Genomic DNA, 20,916 nt, shown 5'->3' with positions numbered 1-20,916 from the left:
ACATCAATGGATTTTGAACATGCAAGGAGGACAGGGAGAGAAGCCTTCTGATAGAAAAGTCCAACCTGTTCTAAAGGCCCTCCCCTAGGTTACAAAAGCAGATCCACCCTAATAGTGTGGAAAGCAAAGAACAGCAATATGATTGGCCAAAATAACCAGTTCCTTTGCAGGTATCCAATATTAAAACACAATAAATTTATCAAAAACTTGAATATCGTATCTCAAAATATTAGAATATCATGAAAAAGTCATCTACAAACCCAAAACAGTCATATTAAAATATTAAAAGCCTCGCAAAATTTAAGGTTGAGCTATTGAATGCTTCTCAGAGTATATAGCTGATGCTGTATGAGTTTTCAGCTATAACCTTTTTATTTCATTCATTGATATGTTCTTTATTTATTTGTTTGCAATAAATTCATCTTATGAGTATCCATATATTTCCTTGATGTCTCAATATATCCATTTATCTTGTTAGACAGTCTCGACATTGTTCTAAGTGGTGTTCTGATCTACTGTTGGAGGGATCTTGCCTTGAGTTCTACCAAACCAACTGCATGATTCAGTCAGGGAAAGAACTGGTGTAAAGCTGGTATTTCTGGAATTTTCATTTATGTCATCTCCCACTGACGTTTATAAATGATCGACAGCTATTTTAAAACCACACTTGTCCTGTACTCACAAGCCCAGAATATTCAGGCTTTTTTTTCAGTAATAAAAAGCGTAATGGAAGTGTTCACTCCAGCCCTTGTTTGGACCTGGCATACTTGTTGAAAAACATTATTGTAGAAAATAACATTGCTTTTCTGGGTCACTGCTGCTAGTAAAAATGTTTTGCTTTGTTAAACTTTCCGTTGCAGCATTAGAGTGCTGATTTTATTCTGTTTTCACCCAAACTTTATGGACAATTCCGAGCTCTGCCACTACCAGACCAAGAAAATAAATAAGGTCTCTGGTCTTAACTCTTATCAAACTACCAGCATTATTTCCTTAACAGATCCATGTCAATACTGACAAGTCACTGCACCAAAAACGTGCTCGGTGAAATCAAGGAATACTACAGAGTGCTAAGATTATTGACAATGTTCTCAGTCCTACGCCAGCCGAGAGGATCAATGAGCGTCCGAAGAACATAAATCGGGCCTTGAAACCTGGCGACGACATGTCACACCCAGCAAGCTCCTCAATTAAACTCACAATGCAAGCACACGTTGTAAACCACTCCAATAAGATGACATTGTTTTTAAAAATGGCGGTCTAAAATTAGTAAGCTTTACCTCGGATATAAGTCGTAGCATCTGTGCCGGGCTTTAAAAATAAAAAGCAGTGTCAGGAAGTTGGACCCATTTGTCTTTGTGTCACTGTCTATTCGGTTTTACCTCTACAGTAGGGTTAGGGTTAAAGTTAAGGATTAAGTTAGGGTTAACGTTAGTGTTATTGTTAGTGTTAGTGTTAGTGTTAGTGTTAGTGTTAGTGTTAGTGGTTATGGTTAGGGTTAGGGTTAGGGTTAGGGTTAGGGTTAGAGGTGAGGTATAGGGTCAGGGTTATGGTTACAGTTATAGTAATGGATATGGTTATGGTTATGGTTATGGTTATGGTTATGGTTATGGTTATGGTTATGGTTATGGTTATGGTTATGGTTATGGCTAGGGTTAGGGTTGGTGTTAAGGTTGGTGTTAGGCTTTGTTTTAGGGTTAAGGTTAAAATTAAGGTTAGGGTTAAGTGTTAGGGTTAGGGTTAGGGTTAGGGTTAGGGGTTAGGTGTTAGGTGTTAGGGGTTAAGGTTAAGGGTTAGAGGTTAGGGTCAGGGTTTGGGTTAAGGGTTTGGGTTAGAGGTAAGGGTTAGGGTTAGGGGTTAGGTGTTAGGTGTTAGGTGTTAGGGGTTAGGGGTTAGGGGTTAAGGTTAAGGGTTAGAGGTTAGGGTTAGGGTTAGGGTTAGGGTTAGGGTTAGGGTACCTTTTTATTCAAGCTTAATTTTTTTCTAGGATCCTGCTCATAGCTCGAATAAAGAATAAAAAATAGATCAAAATCTATCAGTCTGGAAAAGGCCAAGAAGCCATTATTAAGGCAGTAGGCTATCAGCGAATTTAAAATGTTGCCTGTTGAAGTTTGAATGTGCAAACTAGAATGCTGATGCTTGCGGTAAGCGGTCTTGAGCGGTCTCTAGTGGTACAATTCGGGAAGGCTCGCGACCTGGATTTTTCATCGTATGCAGAGCAAGATTTTTGTTCCGAATAAAACATATACCAATTTTTAGTGTTTCGAGGTTCTTGTATAAAGAGTTACCACTGTATTATTTTGGAGTGTGGAGAATTACATTCCCAGTAAAGAAATATCGTGTAAAAATGTAGTCAGCATTCAACATATATATCTGCAACTGGTAGAAAACTACAAGATGTCTGCAAAAGTGTATTTGTTGATGTGACGTAGAACACGTTTAAGAATCAGGCCTCGGGGTGTGTCGAGTTAAAAGCGCGGTCGGATTACAAGGCAGTGTTTATGAAGTCCCAGACTAATGTTTGTTTTGGTGGGTGATGGATGGTAAACTCATCACACTTCCACCACCTGTCTTCAACAATGCACAGAAGACCAGCTGGTGAACACACAACATAAGGGCTTTTGTCTAGAGGACCACTCCTGTCCCATGTAGATCTCATCTCATCTCATTAGCTGCACCGCTTATCCTCAGTAGGGTTGCGGGGGTGCTGGAGCCCATCCCAGCAATCATCGGGCAGTGGGCAGGGGACACCCTGAACTGGTTGCCAGCCAATCGCAGGGTACACAGGGACAGATAACCTGAAATGCATGTCTTTGGAATGTGGGAGGAAACCGGAGTGCCCGGAGGAAACCCACGCAAGCACAGGGAGAACATACAAACTCCGCACAGGAAGTCCGGTAGCTGGATTTCAACCCATACAGGAGGTTCCCAAGACCTTAGAACTGTGCCACACACACACTAACCACTGCGCCGCCGTGCTGCCCTCCCATGTAGATATAATATTATATTGATTTAATACAAATATATGCCATATAAATAAATAAACACATATATCAATCATTTGATGCGTAAATATATGACATAAATGCAATTGATTCATGTATGTATGCATTTTGTCATTTCTTTTTTCAGTTCAGTATATATATTTTGTTCAGTATTCACGTATTTTCACTATTTTCAATTTTAATCAAGGAAAACACACAATTTTACTATGGCGGTAGTGTTTGTTTGTTTGTTTGGATCCCTTATACCACTAGGGTCATAGGGGCACCATTTTACTGTGGTGTGTCTTGGGCAACTACAGCATGGTGGTGCCCATCCCTCTCCAGGCCAACATATGTTTCCACCTGGTCTCGAACCGGGGACATATTGTGTGTGAGGCGAATGTGCTACAATTGCTAAATATTTTTAGGAATGTTGGTTTGTTGGTTTGTTGGTTGGTTGGTAGGTTGGTTGGTTGGTTGGTTGGTTGGTTGGTTGGTTGGTTGGTTGGTTGGTTGATTGGTTGGTTGATTGATTGATTGATTGATTGATTGAATGATTCATTGATTGATTGATTGATTGATTGATTGATTGATTGATTGATTGATTGATTGATTGATTGATTGATTGATTGATTGATTGATTGATTGATTGATTGATTGATTGATCGGATCCCTTCACCACTAGGGTTGTAGGGGCTCCATTTCCTGTGTGTCTTGGGCAAGTACAGTCTGGTGGCGCTCATCCAAAGACTTTTGCCAAATGTGGCTCTTCCAATCAATTGTTTATCCGCCCCCATCCGTCCAAGGAAGACATTTGGAGTTATTTATATTGGACAAAAAAGTAATAAGGGGAAAAAACGTTATATAAGTAAATTAAATGTAATATATTTATGAATAATTTACATGTATATATATATATATATATATATATATATATATATATAGTTTGTTGTCTTATTTGACTATTTGACTCTGTTGGTATTATGCTATTTTATGATTGACCACAGATATTAAAGAAGCTTTATTGTGATTACAACTCTTCAATCCAATTGAAAAATACACGGAATACAGTCAATACAAACACAAAACAAACTGCAATAGATTCAAAACAGTATTGTGCAAGGTTCAAATGAGAAAAGCTAATCCTCTTATTGTCTACACTGTTAGGTTTTGTTGACAATATTCTCGACTGCAGAAAACAAGTCGCCCTGTGGCTTTAAATATATCATCGGGTTCTTGACTAGTCTTATTTCAGATTATGAATGCAATCTCTTTTCTCTCTCTAGTTTTGCGAACAGTGTTTTATCGTATCGAATAATGTTCTTCAACTTTTCATAAACAATACCCGTGGGAGATAGTTTGGTATCGATGTAAACCAGGGGTGTCAAACGCATTTTAACTCGGAGGGCCACACGATAGACAAAACATTCTCTCGGGGGCCGGACTACAGTGGGACCTCGCTACTTCGCGCTTTGACGATCGCGGTTTCAGAGCTTCGCGGGCCTAAAAAATAATAATAATAAAATAAAATAATATACATATATATAGATATATAAATAAGAGAAAGAGAGAGAAAGAGAGAGTGTGGGGCAAGGAAAGAGAGAAAAAGAGAGAGAGAGAGGGAGAGAGAGAGCGAGAGAGAGAGAGAGAGAGAGAGATTGTGAGAATGTGAGAAAGAGATAAAAAGAGAAACAGTGAGAGAGGGTAGGAAAGAAAGACAAAAAAGGTTTCTTCATTTTCCTCATGTTGAGGTTTTAGAGTTTTTCCTTGCCGTCATGTTGGTTTCAGATCAGGGGATGGTGTCATAATAGGCCGTAGTTTGCAATAATTTGTGCAGTCCTTTGAGACTCTTTGTAATTAAGGGCTATACAAATAAAAATGACTTGACTTGAGTAACTTTAACAAGTGCTAACGAATAAAAAGGCATCCTCACCGCTAGAAAAGTCAGCCCGAGCGGGGGAACCCCTGCCAGATGTAGCTTTCATTGGCAACGTGATTAAACATCTGGCTGCCGAGGGCCTTCCTGCCGCAGATGCTAAACGATATCGTTAACATTTTAACACAAAAGACATTTGCACGCCGGCTTGTGCAATTACACTTCCCATTTGCTGGAATCCAGACAGACACAGTATGATCGCTAATTAGATTTAGCACTGGATAAAGCACGCACGCCAGCGTACAAGCTAGCTGCCGTAGCTCCGGCCTAATTGGAGGGCTTGACGGACTCAAGGAGGCGCCGTTGTGTAGAGTAGCGCTCATTATAGCACGAGTGCCAATGAACCGGGGATATCAATTATCACCAGAGCACAGGTGCCAAACAGGCGGCCCGCGGGCCAGATCAGGCCCACCAATGGTTTAAATCCGGCCCGCAAGACAAGAGTGAGAGAGGCGCAAGAGGAAAATGAGCTATAGTTTTCAATATTTCCACCAGATGTCACCAAAGCCAGTTAACACTTGAAAAACAATTGTGCTAGTATTTCTACATTTCTCTCTGACTCACTTCTTTTTTATTTATTTCTTCCTTTTTCTTTCTCCTGTTCTCCTGATAGATAGATAGATAGATAGATAGATAGATAGATAGATAGATAGATAGATAGATAGATAGATAGATAGATAGATAGATAGATAGATAGATAGATAGATAGATAGATAGATAGATAGATGGATGGATGGATGGATGGATGGATGGATGGATGGATGGATGGATGGATGGATGGATAGATAGATAGATAGATAGATAGATAGATAGATAGATAGATAGATAGATAGATAGATAGATAGATAGATAGATAGATAGATAGATAGATAGATAGATAGATAGATAGATAGATACTTTTTTCATCCCCGTAGGGAAATTCACACTTCCATCAGTCTCCTTTGTTGTTTAGTAACAGATTAACAGGATGCGGGGTACTTTGTTGTAGTTTAGCCACAGCGGAGTGGATAACTTCACACGCTAGTTGAGGGCACAAGAGAGAGAGATGGAGAATGACAGAGAGAGAGAGAGAGAGAGAGAGAGAGAGAGAGAGAGAGAGAGAGAGAGAGAGAGAGAGAGAGAGAGAGAGAGAGAGAGAAGAGAAAGAAAGAGAAATGTCAATGTTAGGTTTAATTTGTATGGTGAAGTTATTTGCTACTGTGGCTACACCACCAATTTACATAAACTGACAAGAAACACTCACTGTTCAGCCTCTGTTATTTCTGTAATAGTAGATCTGATTCACATCGTTCTACCTTTGTTTCGACCTTCACATTTACACACGAGAAGATAAACCAGGAAGTAATTTGGTCTCAGTGTCAGTAGAATGTTTGTGGTGCGTCATCATCTTAATTAACCTCGTTAAAAGTCGTCAGAAGGCAATATCTGTAAGTTAAGAAGAAAACAGAGAGAGTGAGACAGAAAAAGAGGAAGCAAGAAAAGAATAAGCAGATGAAGAAAGAGAGAAAAAGAGTGAACAAGTGAAAAAGAAAATATAAAGAGAGAGGGAGAGAAATAGAAAGGGAGAGAGATAGAAAGAGAGAGAGAAAGAGAGAGAATCAGAAGGATAGAGAGGAAAAGAGTGAGAAAAAAGGAAGAAAGAAGAGAGAGGAGATAATATAGCCCCAGTTGCTCTGCGAGTATGGCCCCGCTTTCTAAACATCCAGCGGACATCTTTTAAACTGCAGCTCATTTCTCTCTTGGGCTTCTCTGGGTAGCAATGTTCATTTTACCTCTGAAAAGTGATGTGTCCCAGGGACTCGCGTGCTCAAAAATCTATGGGTCCCAACAGAGATCTATGGGTCCCCAAAATTTAGTGTTTAAATTTTAATTTAGCGACAAATATATAATATAAATCTATATATTCATTCCCTTTTAAACATCACAGTCTATTGGTAATACAAATCAGTTATCTCTTCAAGATTTTTCAGTTCACAACTATATTGTACATTATACAAAATATTATCGCTGAAATAATTATATTAATCTATATTTTCATTCAGTTGTAATCATCACAGTTAATTGGTAATACAAAGCAGTTACCACTTCAAATTTTTCAGTTCATAATTTCTTCGTGGTTTGCCGCCATAGTTGTAATGCCTTCTCAAGGTCCAATTCATTATCATCCTCCTCATAGCGTCACCAGGTATATAATTCAGTCCATTTTGGCATAAATGTCCTTTTCTTGCTATCATTCTTTTGTTTAATGTCGTTCTTCAAATCGTTCGCTTCAACACACGTGTTTTCTTTGCCTTCGCGGTCTTCTGAAGAATTTCTCCGCGGTTTTTTCGTGCCGGAATTATTGCCGTTGTTACCATTTTCTGTGTTATGTTTCGACTTATTACCGACACTGAAGAAATTAAAACATTTTGTTGATTTGCACCTAATACCAACTGTTTTTTACAGAGGCATACTTCTCTTTCACTCGACAACCGCCACAACAATGACGTCCTCTCGAAGCAACGAGATCTCGTTTGCCGAGATCGGCGCGAGACCAAAACAACAATGCCGAATCTGCCTGACGAAAAGTTTGGAGTGCGGTAAATCTTTGTTAAAAAAAAAAAAAAAGTGATTGGGTAATAATGACAATTTGGTGTCAAAAACGTTGCGTCCTGGGGACGCATGTTGATTCGACCCAATGCGTCCCCAGCAAAAATTATGCATCTAGGACGCAGGGATGCAGGCAAACGAAAACACTGGGGTAGTATCTCAAACCCTTGGCAGGCCTGATCCGGCCCGCGGGCTTCATGTTGGACCACCCTGCTCTAGAGAAAACATCCTTAAATAAATCTCTCAATTCTAAAGGATGAAAAAGCTCCTGGTGTTTTTTGTTCAGCGATGTCTTCTATAGAGCGAGCTCTCCTCCCATCTGGAGTGATTAGGTTTCATGGTGATGGGCAGCAATCTAATGTAGGCAATCAGGCCATAATTGTTTGCTAGTAAACATTGTTAATGTGCTGCCCGTCAGGTTTTGCTTTATTGCTTTGTGACCATGTCTGGCCGATGTTGACATCTCTTGGGTCATCTGGCAGTTCCTGCTAATTGGGCTCTCATCACTTTCCATTGCCTGGTTAAACGCTTGGCCCCTTCCACTCACAGCCAACTTGTTAGGAACTGAATTACTCTATAGTCAAAGCAACTCGTTACCAGGGAAAGTAACTATTTCCGTTACTTTAATAACTCTTACTATGGAGTTATTAAAGTAACGGAAATAGTCATAAAAAATTCCCCCTTCTTCTCCATTCATATCTCTATTCTGCTCTCTTTAACTATTTCCGTTACTTTAATAACTCTTACTATGGAGTTATTAAAGTAACAGAAATAGTCACTTTACCCGGTAACGAGTTGCTTTGACTATGGAGTAATTCAGTTCCTAACAAGTTGGCTGTGAGTCAAAGGGGCCAAGCGTTTAACCAGGCTAGGAAAGTGATGAAAGCAACTAGTTACCAGGGAACGTAACTCTATCCATTACTTTAATTACTCCATAGTGAAAGCGACTAGTTACCGGGAAAGTAACTATATCCGTCACTTTAATAACTCCATAGTAAAAGCAACTGGTTAGCGGGGAATGTAACTCTAACATTACTTTAATTACTCCATAGTGAAAGCAACTAGTTACCGGGAAAGTAACTATTTCCGTTACTTTAATAACTCTTACTGTAGAGTTATTAAAGTAACGGAAAAAGTCATAAAAAATTCCCCCTTCTTTTCCATTCATATCTCTATTCTGCTCTCTTTAACTATTTCCGTTACTTTAATAACTCTTACTATGGAGTTATTAAAGTAACAGAAATAGTCACTTTACCCGGTAACGAGTTGCTTTGACTATGGAGTAATTCAGTTCCTAACAAGTTGGCTGTGAGTCAAAGGGGCCAAGCGTTTAACCAGGCAATGGAAAGTGATGAAAGCAACTAGTTACCAGGGAACGTAACTCTATCCATTACTTTAATTACTCCATAGTGAAAGCGACTAGTTACCGGGAAAGTAACTATATCCGTTACTTTAATAACTCCATAGTAAAAGCAACTGGTTAGCGGGGAATGTAACTCTATAATTACTTTAATTACTCCATAGTGAAAGCAACTAGTTACCCGGAAAGTGACTATTTCCGTTACTTTAATAACTCCATAGTAAAAGCAACTGGTTAGCGGGGAATGTAACTCTATAATTACTTTAATTACTCCATAGTGAAAGCAACTAGTTACCGGGAAAGTGACTATTTCCGTTATTTTAATAACTCCATAGTAAAAGCAACTGGTTAGCGGGGAATGTAACTCTATCCCTTACTTTAATTACTCCATATTGAAAGCAACTAGTTACCGGGAAAGTAACTATTCCCGTTACTTTAATAACTCCGTAGTAAAAGCAACTGGTTACCAGGGAACGTAACTCTATCCATTACTTTAATTACTCCATATTGAAAGCAACTAGTTACCGGGAAAGTAACTATTTCCGTTACTTTAATTATTCCATTGGAAAAGCAACTTGATACAGGGAAAATTAACTATTTCCTTTACTTTATTTACTCCAGAGGAAAAGCAACTAAATACCAGGTAAAGTAACTATTTCCGTTATTTTACGGACTCCATAAGAAAAGCAACTAGTTACCAGGGAAAATAATTATTTCCGTTACTTTAATTATTCCGTAGGAATAGCAACTAGTTACTGGGTAAAGTAACTATTTCTGTTACTTTACTTATTATCGCTTTTTTTCGGCCACTATTTACCACGGAAGAGGAAGTAGACTAACTTTTGAAGCCCATCTTCCAAAATTAAGTTGAACTTAACTTTATTTCTCTTTATAGAGCATATTATTTTAGGAAATGTTTATATTTTAGTACAAAACAAAACAGGTTACTTATACAAGGCTTAAACATATTTATGTAAACCTTAAAAATACAAAATATAGCACTAAAAACTTTCAAACAAATTCTACTTAAGAATGATCGTCCAGAATTGCGTTCTTAAGTAGGGCAGCGTCTGTAGGGTTCAATTAATCAATGATAACGACATTCCTAAGCGAAAAGTATCGGATCCGTATCGAACAGCACTACTAGGAAATTACTTGGATCGTATCAACACCAAAATCCTCAGTATCCAGGGTTGGGTAGGGTTACTTTAACTGGATTACTTTCCAATTACTTTTGGATTACTCCAATACCAAATACGCTAATAAAAGTAAATAAAATATGAATAAAATGACTAAATTTTGTGCAGGCTTGGGGAGTAACGGAATACATGGAACAGCAAAAATGATGTTGGCAAGCTGTTTGGATTTATTTTCATTTTGTTTCTGTCGCATTTTATGCTAGTTTTGCCGGAGATCAAAGAGATCAAAGCCAGGAGAGAAAGCTTACCACGTGTTGTGAGTCATCATTTTATTCATATTTAGTTTCTTTTGTCTTTTATTAGCATATTTGGTATTGGAGTAATCCAAAAGTAATTGAAAGTAATCAAGTTAAAGTACCCTTGCCCAACCCTAATCAACGCCATTAAGTCCAGAATGACAACAATGGCAGAGTAATTGATGCTAGCATAAACCAGAGTTACATTTAGTGAGACACCTTCCGTTTTCCTACGTCCCGTTTGGTGAAAAGGTCAGCAATAATTGAGATAAAAACGCAATCGGGTGATCCCTTGATCTCGGCCTAACTGTTGTCTTATCGAACACATTCGTGATTAAGTCTTTAAGCGTGGGATTAAGCCTCTTGCATATGATTACATTTCATCACTTGCTCCTCTTTCCAGTCGTAACGGGATCGTTGCATTTTAACGTGTTAGTGTTTTGCCTTGAGGCAGCTCTCGGGCGAAGATTGAACACGTTTCTATTCGTGTCGAATATTGATGCAGGATCGGGTCATTAGTAGACCGGGGGGGAAATGAAAAACAGAACGGTAAATGATCAAAACTTAAAATTAAAGAGAAAGCGTTGACCATGTCCTCTATATAAAAAACTGCAGTCGATCATGGACAATTCATCACATCCACTACACAGCATTATATCCAGACAGGAGAGCAGCTTCAGCGACAGACGGCTGTCACTGTCTTGTACCACGGACAGACTGAAGAGATCTTTTCTTCCTCATGCCATGAGGCTCTTTAACTCCACCCGGCGGAGTAAAGGCCCACATTAAACCACACCCCCTACATTGCATATTACCGTACTTTTATTGCAGTGTGTATTTTATGTAGCACTATTTAAATACTCTATACAACACGCTACAGTGGGTATTAGCACGTCACATTGGGTATTTGTATATTGTATTCCTTTTGCCTTATTATTGTGTTGTTCTCAGCTCAGAGATGCTGCTGGAAATGTGAATTTCCCTTCGGGGATGAATAAAGTATCTATCCATCTATATTCCTGTAAATCCCAATGTTGCCATATGGCAACGTAACTGTTGAACAGTCACATTTTCAATGGATTCTGTGGTACCTGCCTAGATTGTTGTTGGACAGTGGTTGTGATTACAGACCCTGCCCTACTTACGAACGAGCTAGGTTCTGGACGATCAATCATGAATTGAATTTACTCGTCAAGTCAAGTCATGTTTATTTGTATAGGCCTTAATCACAAAGAGACTCAAAGGGATGCACAGTTCAAGTCAAGTCAAGTCAAGTCAGGTCTTTTTATTTCTATAGCCCTTAATCACAGAGTCTCAAAGGGCTTTACAGGTTATTACACAGACTATTTTTTCAGACTATTATTACACCATCCCCTGATCTGGAACCAACATGTGGACAAGGAAAAACTCTAAAAAAAAACGAAAAGACCATTGCAAACTACAGACTATTAAGACACCATCCCCTCATCTAAAACCTACGTGAGGGCAAATAATACACATATTATCAACATGAAATATAGGTTATTCATATGCTATAGAGTAGAAGTGTGTTTTAAGCTTAGATTTAAACATTTTCATTGAGGTTGCGGATCGAATCTCAGGGGGAAGAGCATTCCACAGCACCGGGGCCCGGATGGAGAATGCTCTCGAACCTGCGGATCTCTTCTTGGCTCTTGGGATCACTAGTAGACCGGAACATAGGGGGAAATTAAATCTGAATGATATGAGGGAGCAAGTCCATGCATGATTTTGTATACTACCAACATAACCTTAAAATCACATCTTAAGCTAACAGGGAGCCAATGCAGGTTAGCTAAAAGGTTAAGGTTTATATAAGTATGTTTAAGGCTTTTATAGGTAACATGTATTGTTTTGTACTAAACATGAAAAAAATCATAAAATAATATGCTCTATAAAGATAAATAAAGTGAGGTTTAACATACTTTTAGAAGAGGTCCTCCTCCGTGGCAAAAAGTGTCCCAAAAAAAGCGTTCCGACCATTTTCTCAACCGCATCGAGCTTTCTTATTCCACTTTCATTTCAAAAGAAACAGCTCTCATCTTCTTCACACTTTACACCAACCATATTGAATGGATGCACGAGATACTAAAAAATAAAAACATTAAAGTTCTTAACGCGCTAGCGATACATTACACGCTGTTATGTTTACACGAACCAGGAAGTAGAAGCCGGATTTGTTCTTCGGGGGTGGATGCTGGGTGACCTCTCACAGCGCCACACGCCGGTAGCAACGGAAAGAAGCACTACACTAATATCCTCTACTCGGAAGATGACCTTCAAGAGTTAGGCGACTTCCTCCTCCGTGGTAAAAAGTGGCCGAAAAAAAAAGCGTTCCTACCATTTTCTCAACCACATCAAGCTTTCATATTTCACTTTTTTTTTCAAATGAAACGGCTCGCCTCTACTTTACACTTTACACCAACCATATTCAAAGAATGCACGAGATACTAAATAATAAAAACGCCAAAGTTCTTCACGCGATAGCGATACATTACACGCTGGTATGTTTACACAAACCAGGAAGTAGAAGCTGGATTTCTTCTTTGGGGGTGGATGCTGGGTGACCTCTAACAGCGCCACACACTGGTAGTGGCAAAAAGAAGCACTACAGTACTTTCCTCTACTCGGAATGTCCGGATATTTTTCGACATCCCGAAAAAAAATTTCATATGTACCTTTGTTAGTAACTCAAATGTTCGTAAGTAGGAGAGCGTCTGTATAAGCCAAGCTCCCTGGCCCTAGAAGTCACAAATCCTGTAAAACACCTGAATCTCAACTTGCCTTTGATTCATTGGACTAGATTTGTCATATTTACTTGTTGAAATGCCTTAAATATTTCTTACATATTATTAAAATGTCTAAAGCATGTGCATATTTAGTTTCCATGGAATACATTCATCAAATGTTAATTTTACCCCATTATGTCAATGTTGCCAAATCGTTAAGCTTTTGTGGTCGTCAAAATGTCCGAAGTAGAAAAACAAAATGGCTAGATGAGTGGAATGCTTTTGAGATGCGATTTGAATTGTTCAGGTGGGTAAGATGTATACAAATGTTGGAATGTGGGATGTAAAAATAGGATTGATACTATAGTATGTTAATTTATGTTTTACTGCTTCCATTTCAGAATGCCGCCAGCAGAGAGGTCATCAATTCAGTGTGCAGGATGTGATTTCCGCCATCCAAGATGGTGACAGTGACTTTGAGATAGGAATAGAGTGATGAGAATGTGTTTTTTTTTTTTTTTGTAGCATACCTCTATGTTTGTTGTTTTGTAATATGCTTAATATGTATATTAATTGATTCTTTCTGTCTCTGTGTGCCCTACGACTGGCTGGCAACCAGTTCAGGGTGTCCACTGCCCCGAAGATAGCTGGGATGGGCTCCAGCACCCCCGCGACCCTATTGAGGATAAGCGGTGCAAATAATGGATGGATGGATGCTTAGAGACTGGCCTGAGTTGTAATTATAGTGTGATGAAAAATGGTCTAAAAGAAAAAAATTAATGTGGATGGGCCTATTGTGATGTATGTCGTATTTTCCAGCTGTTTTAGGAGCGTTTTTTTACTTGAAGTGCATAGTAGTCAATGGCCCACCTACTGAAAGGCTACAGAGGGCAAGATCGCAAAAGTTCCTACATCATTAGACACCATGAATGCAACACTTATTGGAGCTAAGGACAGACAGATTTGAATATAACTGCAAAGAAATCAACTACAAATTGATTTGTATAGCACTGCAATTATTTATAATATAAGAATTGTATTACAACTAAAAAGGATGTATAAAAATATTTAGTATATCGGGCATTGATTCATTAATTAAATGATATGACAAAAACAAATATACTAACATCAAATAAAAACATAAAAATAAGTTCAAACATTCAAAATAAATACACAAATAATCTTTATGTGGATACGAAAAAATATAAAAAAACAAAATTATCCTAGTGGGTATTTAAATGGATATAGTGTGACCCAAAATATATTTAACATGTTTTGGTTTCTGGGCAGCACGGCGGGGCAGTGGTTAGCACATGTGCGGCACAGTTCATGTCTTGGGAACCTCCTGCGTGGGTTCAAATCCAGCTCCAGACTTCCTGTGCGGAGTTTGTATGTTCTCCCCGTGCTTGCGTGGGTTTCCTCCGGGCACTCCGGTTTCGTCCCACTTTCCAAAAACATGCATTTCAGGTGAATTGGCCGGTCCAAGTTGTCCCTAGGTGTGAATGAGTGAGTGAATTGTCTGTCCCCGTGTGCCCTGCGATTGGCTGGCAACCAGTTCAGGGTGTCCCCTGCCCACTGCCCAATGATTGCTGGGATGGGCTTCAGCCCCCCCGCGACCCTACTGAGGATAAGCGGTACGGCTAATGAGATGAGATGAGATGATATCTTTGTATTTGGTTTAGTAATTTAATTGTAAGGTGTGTATTATTCAACCACTAGATGTTGCCTCATTGTCAAGTGCAATTGAAATAAAGTGCTAAAGAGCAAAAGGAAGAATACAAACTAAAAAAAAATCGAAGTGACTAAACCAACCAGTGTTTTCCCAGCCTTTCACAAGTTTTGGAGGGTTTGGGGGTAGCCCTAATAGCAAGATGGCAAAGATTTATAAGCCTTTTGTTGTTTAAGATAAAAACAAATTTCTTGACCCAACAGTTTTTTTTAAATGCCCATATATGATCCTTCATCTATTTTTACTTATTATTCAAATCCAAATGGGTCTTTTTTAACATATGACGATCTTACCAGTAGGAGGCACTAAATGATACAAGTGTTCCTTTAATGTCTGAAAAAAGTCTGAAAAAATGAATCAAGTCTGTTCAAAAACAGCTCTATATTTTAAAAGGAAATGTGTCGATTTTAAATGTACCATTATTGCTTTTTTGTATTTGGGTCATAACAGGCTACATTTTTTAATTTTAGAATTGGGAATTGATCAGCCTTGGTTTAAAACTTGAAACCTATAGGTTTTCTTTCAGTCACAGTAAAAAAATGTAAAGCTTTAACTCAAAGGTGAAAGGTATAAAGCTGATTTAACTCAAGAGTTGAAGTCTTAAAACCCTTAACTCTTTAATCTACCGGATTTATAGGTTTAACGCAGAGTTTAAGAAGGAATATTCGATGAAGAATTTTAAAGCTTTAACTCTGTACTTAAAGCAGCTAATATTTAATCATCTCAGAGTTAAATCTTCAAATATATAACTAAGTTAATGCAGCTTTAAAGCTTTACCTCTTTAATTACCGTAAATTCCGGACTATAAGCCGCTACTTTTTTCCCAAACTTTCAACCCTGCGGCTTATTCAGTGATGCGGCCAATTTATGTCATTTTTCTAACGGCCGCCAGCGGCGCTTGAGTACAAAAGGTAGATTTAGACTGCAACTTCTTAGTTTGTGCACAAATTAAATTAGCGTAGACATATCCTCATCATGCAAATTGCAAAAAGAAAGGCACATGACACAACTTTCTAGCTAAACGCAATCAAGCAGTCCAATATAGAAGGAAACAGAGCTACCGCACGTAAACTTTCCTTTGCGAGCATGTTGCTAGCGTGTCTTTGAATATTAACAGACTCGTCAACTGTGTTGCGAGCATGTTCCTAGTAGCGTTTTGCTACCCTTCACAGGCACGGTTTGGGATGAAAGTTATAATATTATTATTAAAGCTTTGAAAACTCTCGGTGTACCGTCTTTCTTTGTAAATATGTGTAACCATGTATAATATGTATTTGCAACTGTATATTTTTGTAATGTATTTATTTTAGAAACTTATTCTGATATGATTTGTACGAGCAAATGAGAAAGAAGGGGCGGGACAAACGCGGGCTGAAGTGGAGTAAAGGTGAGACGTGTTTGTGGACGCGGCCGACAATAGTGGATATATATTTTTCCCACCCTTACCTTTGGAAATATACACTTTTTTCCTTGGATTACTTTCAAGGGCACCCGGACTCTGCAGGTCTGCATTAAATGTTAAGTACCAGTATCATTTTCCGTTCATTTTGCCGACTGTGTTTTATGGACTGTAACGGGTATGGGTTAATTTTGTGTTTGTATTGCGTATTTTCAATGTGGGCGCATGCGGCTAATATACAGGTGCGGCTTGTGTGTGTACAAAATCGGTTTTCCTCCCGAAATGTGGTGGGTGCGGCTTATAATCAGGTGCGCTCTATAGTCCTTAATTTACGGTAATCGATTTTGACTGTACTGAAAGCAAAGCATGCAAAGGTATAGCAGGGAACCAATACAAGGATTGAGCATACGTCATTAATTGATAAGTTATTTTGTATTTACCGATGTAAACAGTAATAAATCAGAGCAATACTCCTGAACAAATAAGATTTTTCTATCCGTCAACCACTGTATACTTTTCTATAGCCTACCCCTTACCGTTTTTCGGATAGCCATTAAGGGAGGTTACCATAGAGACAGGCCAGTGAGCATGTGATAGGCCTAACTGTGAAACAGCAAGAATTGTCTGGAAAACCAATCATTGTGCTGCCTCCTGTCTACAAGGTCATTCATTCAACCTGACATCGCCTCCTCAGCCAATGAGGAGCTCATTTCCAAGCTAATCAACAATAGTTTCTTCAGCAGGCCTCCTCCACGGTAAAATCGAATAAAATTACCCCACAAAACAGTTTTTTTTTGATAAACGTAAGCACACAGCGGCGGAATCCTTATCAGTCCTTTTCCACACACCGGTTCTATAATCCCTTCTGCAATAAAAGCCTGAATCGCGTTGATGTAATGTCACAGTCCGATGAATATGATTGATGAGGATTTCTTATTGTTCCTTTATGAGTTTCAGCAAAACTGCATTTTTCGCCAGTGTTGGGTGAGGGCGGTGGGAGGCGGGACCAGAAATCCATTCTTGTGCCTTATTTTAGCGTCACAGGCGGAAGGGAAAATCCATTTTAGGGGGCACACTGTGTCACATCACAGCTACCTGCAAAATGTCCCGTTCCTTACGTTCCGCCTATGTTCCGCTTTCTTACCTTGACCCCCCCTCCCCCCATTTTTAATTTTCTATTTTTCTCCCGGTGTACAATTATGTGACAATCGAAGCCCTGATGTGTTTTCGCAGACATTTTCCCGTCCCCTTCATCGACCCTGCCTTTTCGTACACACCCAGGCGGCCATAATCCTCCCCAGTAGAAGGGTCGCCAATAACTGAATGCAATAAATGCTTCATTTTCTTCTATTGATTAGAAGAAATGAAAATTCATGAGACACGTTGCCACATGCACGTGTGTTTCTCATTTCCTCGGGTAACAGAAAATAAAAGGATTCAAAAAGTGTGCATTTCAAAACCTAGCACCAAAATTTAAGAGGCATGTATCCACATGCATGTACGTTTAGTTTCCTCAGGTCCCAAATCAATAAATTTGTTAAAACGTGTGCATTTAAATCAAAAATGCATGCAAAGGTGTGTTCTAACATAGTACCATCCATGTGTATTTTTGTTTCCTCATCTTCCCAAATATAAATTCCTTAAAAATGTGCACATTTATAAAGAAAATGCATGCAATGTTTGTTTTAACCTAGCGGCAAAATTCATAATACATGTTGCACATGCATGTGTGTTCTAGTTTCCTCAGGTCCCGGAAACTAAATTCAATAAAACCTGCCTGCATTTATGTAGAAAACACATGCAATGTGTGTTTTAACCTCAAATAAATATCAGATTGTACTTTATTTCGGGGATATTAAACAGAAATATGAAAACTTTGACAAAAATGAAAAAAAAAAGGAGCTCCATTTTACAACTCATGATATAAAACCACATATAATGTGTTGTTGTTATTGTTCATTTTTATCCGAATTTGAATCAATTGTGAAGAAAAAGCAGTAGCAAATCAAATGTTGATAATATGATGTACGTCACTTATTACTAAGGGCCACGGCGGCGCTGTGGAGAATATGTAGCATCACCGGTTTTCGGACATAAACATTCATATTTTGAACGGGAAAGCGCAAAAAGGAATTAGAAATTGTTCCTTTAGAAAAGCCGTGTCATTCTAAACGAATCCAATTTTTGTAATCAAGGCCATAGGTGCGTTCCGGTTTCCTATGCTTCACCTTCCCTCTGTCAAGGGTGTCATGCAGCCTTTTGACAGCCATGAAAAATCCATTTCATCTGGGTCACATCAGAGGCATCTTCTCTCCTTGCACGAATGATAGACGCAATCAACAAATGAAAATGAGGAAACTTACCATAGGAGATGCTCTGGAACAAGGTAAAAGCCAATATCCACATGCCCTGTTCCGTTCAATCCCCCCTTCAGCTATGCTTTCTCTTCTTCCTCACACCGGATCCTTCCCGGGGTTCTCTTCAGAGCGTTTAGGGTGATGTTCAACATTTGTCTCCGCCGCCGCCCCCGAGTCCTGTACTTTTTTTAATTTCTCCCAGTGAGTTTTCTTCTTTTTGTTTTTGCCCCACTTTTTGGGAGCATCAGCCGGATGTGATTGTCTTTTCGGGGAGAGATGCGCACACTCTCCTCTCCTCGGCGCCTTGCAACGACTCAAAAGGATGCTGAGGGGGTGAAGCCCAGGTGTGCGTGCGCGCGTGCGCGCGTGCCACTGTGTGTGTGATGCTGAGTCAGAGGCGTGCGCAAAAGGATCATTTGACTTGGACTATACTTCAACTCCGATAAACTTAGAGAAAGGGGGGAAAAAAAGTCCGGAACTCTAATTACCTCAATTAACTAACAGGTTTCAAAATAAAAGGGGGAAAAGAAACTAACGAAGATGCATTGAGAAAAAGGGTTAAGGAGTAAATTAGTGCAGGGTTTCCGAAGTCAAATCATGCTGATCGCGTCTGCGCGTCCACCATGAGCGCATTTTCGCAGCCGCCGCTCTCTGTAAAGCTCTGGCAGCATTACATTGAATCAACCCCTCTCTCCCTTCTCGCCCCCTCCTCCCCCTACTCCTCTGCCCCTGCAGACGCTTTAATTCCTCATTGCCTTAAAGGAGCAGGGGCGGATATTGGTCGAGTCCTGAGGGCAACACGCCACTGGAGACGACGCTTTTATTTGCATTTGAGAGGAGGCTGCATCCACGCCCAGGGTTGGGTAGGGTTACTTTAACTGGATTACTTTCAATTACTTTTGGATTACTCCAATACCAAATATGCTAATAAAAGACAAAAGAAACTAAATATGAATACAATGACTAAATTTTGTGCAGGCTTGGGGAGTAAGAGAATACATGGAACGGCAAAAATTATGTTGGCAAGCTGTTTGGATTTATTTTCATTTTGTTTCTGTCGCATTTTATTTTAGTTTTGCCGGAGATCAAAGCCAGGAGAGAAGGCTTACCACGTGTTGTGAGTCATAATTTGATTCATATTTAGTCTTTTTTTGTCTTTTATTAGCGTATTTGGTATTGGAGTAATCCAAAAGTAATTGAAAGTAATCCAGTTAAAGTAACCCTACCCAACCCTGTCAACGGCACACTCTAAACGTAACTTTTGATGAATGGCAATTAAGCCATGTGCAATTGGTGTTATTAGTAGATTCATGAATGGGAAAAATAAATATATATATTTATATATAATAATATAAGCTGGAATGCACGAAGGAAACCCACGCAGGCACTGGGAGAACATGCAAACTCCACACGGGGAGGCCGTAGTAGCTGGAACCCTGAACCTGCCAGCCGCAGTGCCGCCCTATATATATATATATATATATATATATATCTATATATATATATATATATATATATATATATATATATATATATATATATATATATATATATATATATATACAGATAGCCTTTATATCAGGGTTGGGTAGGCTTACTTTAACTGGATTACTTTCTATTACTTTTGGATTACTCCAATACCAAATATTCTAATAAAAGACAAAAAAAACTAAATATGAATAAAATTACTAAATTTTTTGCAGGCTTGGGGAGTAACGGAACACATGGAACGGCAAAAATGATGTTGGCAAGCTGTTTGGATTTATTTTCATTTTGTTTCTGTCGCATTTTATGTTAGTTTTGCCGGAGATCAAAGAGATCAAAGCCAGGAGAGAAAGCTTACCTCGTGTTGTGAGTCATAATTTTATTCATATTTAGTTTATTTTATCTTTTATTAACATATTTGGTATTGGAGTAATCTATAGGTAGTTGAAAGTAATCCAGTTAAAGTAACCTTACCCAACCCTGCTTTATATATATATATATATATATATATAATAACAATAATAATTAATAATAATAATAATTTCCTTGTATTGTCATTCTGTGTAACAATGTACACAGAACGAAATGTCGATTGCACCTGACCCGTTGTAGCGAGCCGATGCAGCCGCAGCCAACAGAGGGCGCCGCCGACCACTTTTTAAGTCTTAGGAATGACTCGGCCGGGGCGCGAACCACCGACCATATATATATATATATATATATATATATATATATATATATATATATATATATATATATATATATATATATATATATATATATATATATATATATGTATATATATAGCCTTTTCCTTTTTCGACCCTGACTCCCACCTGTCCCGTTTTTGCTCCCGTCTGTCCCAGTCTACGACCGGTTTTGATCCTGACCACGTCTG

General features: G+C 38.8%; 1 protein-coding gene across 1 annotated transcript in view; it reads right to left on the bottom strand.

The window, feature by feature from the left end:
- The window catches only part of dscamb (Down syndrome cell adhesion molecule b), a 254,521-nt gene extending 235,346 nt beyond the window's left edge, over nt 1-19,175 (bottom strand). The window contains exon 1 of the mRNA XM_088345171.1: nt 18,540-19,175. Coding sequence (XP_088201297.1) covers nt 18,540-18,582 — 43 coding nt within the window. The 5' untranslated portion in view covers nt 18,583-19,175. The remainder of the gene's footprint in view (nt 1-18,539) is intronic.
- Between the last annotated feature and the right edge of the window lie 1,741 nt (nt 19,176-20,916).

Source organism: Urocampus carinirostris, chromosome 10 (genome assembly GCF_059441175.1).
Source record: "Urocampus carinirostris isolate Australia breed hairy pipefish chromosome 10, RoL_Ucar_1.0, whole genome shotgun sequence".
In the NCBI taxonomy this organism is placed as follows: Eukaryota; Metazoa; Chordata; class Actinopteri; order Syngnathiformes; family Syngnathidae; genus Urocampus; species Urocampus carinirostris.
Note: the sequence above shows the minus strand (reverse complement) of the source record. Positions and strands in the feature narration are given on the sequence as shown.